The sequence below is a fragment of the Centruroides sculpturatus genome, unplaced genomic scaffold, assembly GCF_000671375.1.
Source record: "Centruroides sculpturatus isolate CEXI.00-Female unplaced genomic scaffold, Cexi_2.0 scaffold565, whole genome shotgun sequence".
NCBI lineage: Eukaryota > Metazoa > Arthropoda > Arachnida > Scorpiones > Buthidae > Centruroides > Centruroides sculpturatus.
This window is the reverse complement of record NW_019384722.1, coordinates 289,664-298,331: the sequence shown is the minus strand read 5'-3', so window position 1 is coordinate 298,331 and position 8,668 is coordinate 289,664. Positions and strand designations below refer to the sequence as shown.

The 8,668-nt window shown below is 28.5% G+C and overlaps 1 protein-coding gene across 1 annotated transcript in view; it reads right to left on the bottom strand.

The window, feature by feature from the left end:
* Positions 1-8,668, bottom strand: part of LOC111628044 (zinc finger protein dpff-1-like) — a 66,717-nt gene that overhangs the window by 13,031 nt on the left and 45,018 nt on the right. The window contains exons 5-7 of the mRNA XM_023371768.1: positions 6,938-7,042; positions 6,762-6,852; positions 3,937-4,045 (exon numbers count right to left, since the gene is read on the bottom strand). Of these exons, the coding sequence (XP_023227536.1) occupies positions 3,937-4,045; positions 6,762-6,852; positions 6,938-7,042 (305 nt within the window). The remainder of the gene's footprint in view (positions 1-3,936; positions 4,046-6,761; positions 6,853-6,937; positions 7,043-8,668) is intronic.

Genomic DNA, 8,668 nt, shown 5'->3' with positions numbered 1-8,668 from the left:
TATATTTAAAAATTAACATGTCTAGATTATAATAATAAGTATTAAAACTTTATCAAGAAAAAGGATATTTTAAAAAATTACTTCTACAGACACCTTTAATTTTTACTTAGAAATAGATAAATTTATTTATTATAAAAGAGACAAACGAAAATTTATTTGAAAAACACAAATATTTGTTTTATTTGGGTCTCTAATTAATAAAAAGCGATGAAACGCCATTTTAAACTGCGTTTTTATTCAATTAATATAATTATAAATAATATGTAGCCAAAAAAGCAGTCAAAACGCCAAATGATATTTTTTACGTCAAACCAAAAAAAGTCGCCACATTTGGCCCAATGTATCCAAATCTTGCAACGTTGGAAGACATACTAAATAAAGCTGGAGTTGTGAATCAAAGGATTATAGACCCAAGTGCGAAATAAAGAGACAGAGGACAAAAGAAGTATAAAAGGTTGAAAAATTACGGGTCCATATTTGCTGAACAGAAGATCTATTTAACCTTTCTCACTACTACATCTTTTGTCCTTTCTCATCTTTTCCTCCTTTTTCCAAAATTGGGTCTATAATCCTTTGAGTCACAACTCCAGCTTTATTTAGTAATCCTTCCGCATTCACACATCTCTAAGTACAATACAGTATTTGGAAATATTTTCTTTCCATTCAAAAATAAAATATGAATAAAGGTTTACAGCTTTGTGAAGCTTTTTTTTCAGTTTATGCCGTTGAAATAAATAAATAATAAAAAATTAAAACATTTGTCAGTTTTGTTTACATGTTTATTGGGCCGCATTGGAAATTGCCTTGGGCCGCATGCGGCCCACGGGCTGCGGGTTGGACACCCCTGATCTAAATAGTTTGTTACGGTTATATATTTAAGTTTAAATAAAATAATTATATTAGTACTAATGCAAGATTCTATGTGAAATATGAAATCTAATAAAAATTCAAGCACACAGGTGATAAATGTTATTAGTTACTGAGTATCTTATCTAATATGAAAAGAAAAAAAAAAAAATGTGCTTATAATCAGCCATTGGTATAATTGAGTTTATGTAATAGGTTATGTACTGTACAATGTTGCATTATGTCCTGAGTTTTTAGGATTTGTCTGATTTGGAATACTTTGTACCATTTGGAAAATTTTTCTCTGAATGTCCTGATTTGTTCATTTCTATCTAAACATTCTGATTTATATTTTTAAAAAATCTAGCAATGAGTTGTGCAACGATCCCAGCTGTTCTGAGATTTTATTTTAAAAATAACTTTTATATTATTAATTAATCATAATACAGTAATTACTAAATGATTGTTTGTCAAGTTAGTTTATATCACATAATTTAAAAACTGTAGCTATTGATAGAATATTTACCAATAAATGAGTTAGCAATAGCATAATTAGAAAACAAAACATTGCGAATAAATTGATGAATTTATATCGTTATGTAATTATATAAAAGTTTTGGTATGACCATTGAACGACGATTAAGATTATAAAAATACACTTAATATTACAAATTTTACATGACAATTTAAACAAAATTCTATTTGCAGTATAAAACCAATAAGAAAATTTTTTAGGTATAATATTCATTTTATAATGATCAAACAAAACTGGCGCTGAAAACGTGAGCCGTCAAGAGCTTGTATGAGGATCGGGGTAGAACGGATCTTTTTCTTTTTGATCAAATGATATACGTAGAATGTTTCTTTATTAATAAAACGGAGTCTTAATTTTATTATCTGTTAGTAAAAATAGCGTTAATTTTTACGGATAGGAACCACTACGGGCCCGGAAAAATACTCAGCTTCCTTTCTCACGGCCCTAGCTAAAAATACTAACTTCCAAGTTTGTACTAAACCTACTGTACAAATGAAGCGACTCCAGTATAGGAATATAAAAATCAAATCTTTAAATATTCTAAATAAAATAATTAGTAGTAAAAAATTAATGTGTAAAAATTCACAATAAAACCAAAATCTATTACACCATCACGGAAAATTAGTATCGTATTAGCATGAAAAGCGTTAATTATAAATGCTGTAGTTTCTCAAATAAAAGCAACACCTTATTAATTAGAGGGGAAAAAGAATTAAAATGAAGATAAATCATAGAATAAGTTTGGCAAGTATAAATAAGTAATACCGTCTTGCCTAAAATGCAATTTTAAAATTCACATTTTCGACATATTTTAATTATTTTAAAAGCTTATAAAACTAAACTATGTAAACACAGATGGAATTTTAGTTTCAAAAGCAGATTTCATTACATTAATGACTATTCTGAATCGGTTTTTAAANGACCATAGAAGGGAGGCCAGTATTTAAATGAGACTTAATTTTCTAATTATGAGTGGTTGTTTGTTTTGTGAGCAATAAAATAATTTAAAAATAATTTTTAACAATACAATAGCGACGATTATTATTTTAAAAAAATTTTGTTAGGCTTAACATCGATGGAAATTCAACGCAAAGTTGGTTAATAGCGATATACTAATATACTAATTATATGGGCTATACTAATATACACTAATATACTTTATTAATAATGTATTTTTTTCGGTTATCCGATTTTTTCAGTTATCCGACTAACCTGAGTTTCCAATTGAGTTGGATAATCGATGCTCTACTGTATATGAACTTTTGATGCAAATCAGAAGGCACATTATTTCAATTCAAAAATTTACCCCTGAAAGGAGTTAGATAGATGACTGGCACAATGCTGTTGTTAAAAGAAAAGCATGATTTACAGGGGTAAGACACTACTAATTTGAGGTGAGAGCATGTATTTTAAATTAAATAAATTAAAACTATGATTAAAAATTGCAGCAGGACATTGTAACAATGTCACAATAAATAATTGCTTGTTTATTTATTATGTTATATTAACTGATGTTAGAATTATTTATTTATTTTGGTTGCTATTCTTTATATATTATTTTATTTGTTTATTTAATTTTACAGTTTTGTATTCTTTATTTTAAATTTGTATGTTTAAATTATTTGTGTTTGAACAGTACATTGTGAAATGTTCCATTTAAAAAAGTTAGAATATAATATTACACCTGATGATGATGACCTATAGAAATTAGGTTGAAAATATTCGTGAAGATAAATAAATATTTCTCAGCAAGCATAAGATGATAAAAAGTTTGGTAACTATTTCTCATTTGCTAAGCCTGATTGTGATTGCATATTTTAAATAATTTGTTCTTTTTAGTTCAAAAACTGGTTGTTCTATTTTATAGGAGCATAAACACAATTCTGAAGGGTCTTTCCACTACTGCATTAGCTTCTTTTGCTGTTGATAATGATGTGCAAGGTAAAATTGAGGATGCAGTTACTACAATGCAGTGATGACCCAGCCAACCTGAAATATCTTGAAATATTCAAAGCATTTAAAAGGGGAACAGCAATTAATTTTAAAGAAATGGACCCATAGCAACCATGTGGAGAGCATGCTTTGACTTACATTAGATCTTGAATTAAGTTTGAATATTATATTTTGTATAGACAGTGTATTTTTAAAAATTGTTATCCAGTTTGAAAAACCTTGTTAAATGTGACATTGAGCATGCATGTATTTCACGACATTCAAAACTTTTAAATTTTTGTTATTTTCAAAACACGCATTCTATTAGTTCTAAACCTGATAATGACTGTTAAAAACAGAGGAAAACATTTGTTTTTCATTTAATTTAAATCTAATTCATGCTAGTTATTGGTATTTACATATTTTTATGAACTGAAAACATTTTAAAAATAAAGATTAAGTTTGGTAACCTTAAAAAGAAGTACAGTCAATATTTGTTCAACCAAGCTGCAAAGTTTTGTGAATCATAAAATTATCTAGCTACTAAAAAATTATATTGTAAAAAAATTAATCTAGTTAATCTACTAGTCTTTAATTAAAAACTGAAAATATTAAAAACTTACTTGCTCTTTAAAAGCAGGTGCTTGATCAACAAAACCAATTGAAAGAAAGAACTTTTCAACATCATCTATTGACCAATCCTTTGGATCTGGGACAATATGAGGATATTGTCTGCAAATTTAAGTAAGAATACCATGATATAATCATTATTTAGTTTATTAAATATATATCAACCAAGCATATGTTAAAATTATTTAAATTCATTAATTTTCAATATCAAAGTGAATTTCCTACATTTTATATAATACAATTTTAAGATTGCAGTTCTATTTAAAATATTCTATTTATATTTTCCAAGTCTTTTGTGTTGAAGTCAAAACAATTTATTTAAACATCTATTTTCAGAAAATTACATTCCCAATATCAGAATATTTTCTTTATACTAAATTATAGATAATTTTTTCAATTATAATGTAATAACTTACTTTGCATTTAATTTAAGATGCAAATATTTCATATAATATAATATAAAATCAAAGAAAATTCTATCAACTAGACAAATTAAATAAGAACTATTGAAAATCAGATATTGATTATTTTGCTAAAGTTTATTCACAATCTATTAATTTAATTATATTCTTAATTTTAAAAACATGCAAAAAAGATGATTCTTAGATCAAACATTGATATATACAATACATATATCTGTAAATATAGAAAATGAAAACTTCATTAATAAGCTTCAGTCTTAAGTTCTAATTTACTTTCATAAGTACTTTGACAAGTACTTTGATTTACTTTGATAAGTAAATCAAAGTAAATTAGTTTAAATAATTATGTTTGTATTTATTTTTCCCCCTACGGTACTCAAACTGTCATACTGAATTGATTGAAATAATGATGTTTGCAAAATACAATAAAGACAGAAATTTGTAGGAATTAGTTTTTCAATAAACAGAATTCAAATTATAGAAGTTTTGTATATATTGTAATTTATTTAAAATTAAAATTTCAGAAATATATTAATTTATGATGCCTGTAACACTATGCAGGAAGACCAAGAGAACCAAGAAAATTAACACACTGACTTTTCACTCTTGGTATTCATCTAGTCCAGGGGTGGCCAACAGTTTTTGCCCCCGGGCCAAATTGGAAAGAAAACTTTTTTCATGGGCCAAACCAGAAGCTGTCCTAGGAAGATTTTGAGGTGGTGTGAGATCTCATTGTGGTACTTATTTTAATTAACGTAAATATTCAATTTATTAATCCTGTAGAGACTAAATTATACATAGAGATTGCAGATACATTTTTCACATTACAGTATCATGCTTTATCAACTTTCTACGCTATGCTGAAGACATTTGTAACTCTAACCAGACAGTGAGTTGTTGACCTCTTTTTTTTTTTTTTTTAGGCATTAGAATTTTTCACCAGGCTATTCTGACTTGAGTAGCTAATATTGAAAGATTAATCATAGGCCACATAAATCCATTACACGGACCACATCCGGCCCACAGGCCATTTGTTGGCCATGCCTGATCTAGTCCCTACAATGCTAATTATATCCATAGCCATAATGCTTCAAGTTACATTGAATAGACTAAAATTTAAGAATACTGAGTTACAAGCATTTTAAAATAAAAGATGAGCACAGCACTCACTCTTGAGTAACAGAAAGTTAAAAAAACTGTGACAAAGGCTAGTCCATGAAATTTAACAGTGACTAAAAATTTTAATTTTCAGCAATATATACAGTGGAACCCCGGTTAACAAACTTAATCCGTTCTGTGACTCCGTTCGTTAACTGAATTGTTCGTTAACCGAAGCAATTTTTCCCATAGAAATTAATGCAAATGCAATTAATCCATTCTAGTCTCTGAAATTTTTGTCATTTTATTTGAAATATACAGTAATTTTCTTTGATGAAAATATAGGAAATTGTAGTATCTATCATTACAGCAACAAACATGTAAACTTTGTTTAATAATATCTTCGTTTGTTGTAGTTGGTGGCAGAAAAGTGGAGATATACAAACCTTAATGCTTAGAAGGGGAATCTCCTCCAAAAAAAATAACGGGCAGCACTTCATCGGAAGATTCTTCAAGTCGAAGTCTCTTTCAGTAGAAACCCACCAGTGGCTAAGTGTTCTTCGTACCTTGAACACAGGGAGTTCGTTCGTGGGTTCGCACCTCGCTCAGACAGGCTGGCCACGTGGAGTTTTCCAGGATTTCTCCACGTCTGTAACGCCTAAATAGGGGCCAGTTTCCCTTAAAAACACCTCCCAGAAGGCATTCCCCCTAGTCAGATTGCCCAAGTGTTGCATTGCCATAACTTAACAAAGAAACAAACTCTTTCCGTAAGGAACAAGAAATTGATCTAAAGATTGTCTTACTATTTTAATCAAAATTTTTCTCAAATGCAATAGCGCGTTGTCGTTTTCTATTGCCACTATGACTTTTTTCTTTCTTTGATGCCATATTGATTAAATATATAAATCACAAAACTGAAAAAAGAAGTATAGCACAAACACTCAGAAAAGCAATGCTTAACTCGCACATGCCTAACACCAACTAAAATTTGACACAAAATACCATTACGTTCGTTATTCAAGACAAAATTTTTGCAAAATAAAAGTTCGTTAACCAGGACATTTGTTAACCGGGGTTACACTGTAATTGGTTATAGATTGAAATTTTTAATATTAATTAATCAAATATGGTAACTAAGACTCAAATATAGATTTACTAATTTCATTTACTGATAAATTGTACTTTTTGCAACATATCAACAATTTACTGTTTTTAAAATTCATATTTCATATTATCTGGATGTAAGTTATAAATATTATTAAGTTTAAAATTACAATGAGTTAGAATATTTTTCTTACTTATTTGTTGTACTATCAATATTTCCATTCCAGTCTTGGCAAATATCATCTGGAACAGGTGAATCACAAGGAGTTGGAAGTCCTGATGTATCTAATTTAAATTAAATACAGTATAACTGTTAATTGAAAGTGTGATCAACAACATTTTGTTTTTGCAAAACTCAAACTTATCATACCTATGTTATTATGATTTGTTGAATTGACCTCCTTTTTTATGACAAGTTTATGCATACCAATATCCTTATTTTTATTTTCATTACATACATTGCACATCCATACCCCTGAAAGAAACAAAAATAAATATTGGTTTAATCCATTTATATTAAAATAAGAATTAAATAATTTTTTTCAAATGCATAATGTAAAATTTAGAAAATTATATTTTTACTTAGTAATTCTTAATTCTAGAAATCTAGAAACTGATGTTCATGATTAATTTTTGTATTATAATTTGTCATGAATAACAGTGGCGTAGCTAGGATTCTCTGGGCCCGGTGTGGAATCAGATTTGTGGGCCCCTGTAAATGGACTAAAATATTTTTGTGTAGTGGTTTATATAGTGTATAACTAGATTAGAGTTGAGTTGATACCTTCCTGTGTAATGGGGCCCCAGCAGCTCGAGCAGCCAAATGCCAAATTTTGCTTTGTTCCGATTGTTATGAAAAATTTTTTGGTTCTTTCTTTCCTGTGATTTTGGGGCCCCCATGGGCCTATCACTTTCCAGAGATCCGATGTGGACCCACCTACCGCACCCCCTAGCTACGCCACTGATGAATAATGACAAATTATAATACCATTTAAACGACTAATTATAAAACAAAAATTAATCACAACATTCATCAAACAGAAATCTAACAGTTCAATGTATAATAAATGAATGCTAATTAATATTATACTATTCACATTATTATTATAAAACTTCTAAATTTCAATGACCTAACATGACAAATTCAGAAGTTCAAAAAATTTAAGTAAAACATTTAGAATATTACTGGAATGATTTTATAACTAAAATTCTTTCATTATTATTAGAAGCTGAGAATCTTATATATGTATAATTATAGTTATAAATAAAATTATAATTAAAAAAAAATTCATGTAATTCAATGAAATATTGTATTTTGAAACAATTGAAAGCAATATGTAAAATGTTTCAGATTGAATTATAATTAAAAATGTACTACAGTATTTACTAATTTAAGTACATAAACTATTGATTGCTTTATGTTTTTAAACAAAATCCAGAAATCCCAAATACTTATAATTTATAAATAAAAATACTGTATATTACTTATTAACAAATAGTTATAAACAGCAATTACAAACTTATGAAACAAACAGCTATAGATTCACAGAATAATTTGGGGGCATCTCAGTACAAATGGGTCTATAACTGAAACCATCTCTGAGCTAACAATATATCTAAATCAGGGGTGTCCAACCTTTTTGTTTCTCTGGGCCGCATTGGAAGAAGTCAAGGAGTTTTGGGCTACAAGTATATATAATATAACAGGGGTGGCCAACCTGCGGCTCTTTGAAGGATTATTTGTGGCTCTCGATAAATGTACCGAGTTCCCTTTTCATTTTTGTGTTATTATATTTTAAAAAACTATTATCATTCCATATGTGTTTCAAAATGTCTTTTAAATTACTAACAACAAATATGAAAGACTAAGTGCAACGTTGTAAAAAATTTCATTTCCGTCCAAGTTAAGAATGATATGACTCATCGAAAACTGCGCGAACGAACATAAACAGTGGCTTAATCGTCCATTATCGACCGACTCCAGACCAATTTTGAAATTGTGAACTGTCATTGCAATGGACAGTTGACATTGTGCTCTGGAGGAAACAATTTGTATCACTCTTGCTACGGATATAATTTGTAATCTGGAATTTTTTGCATA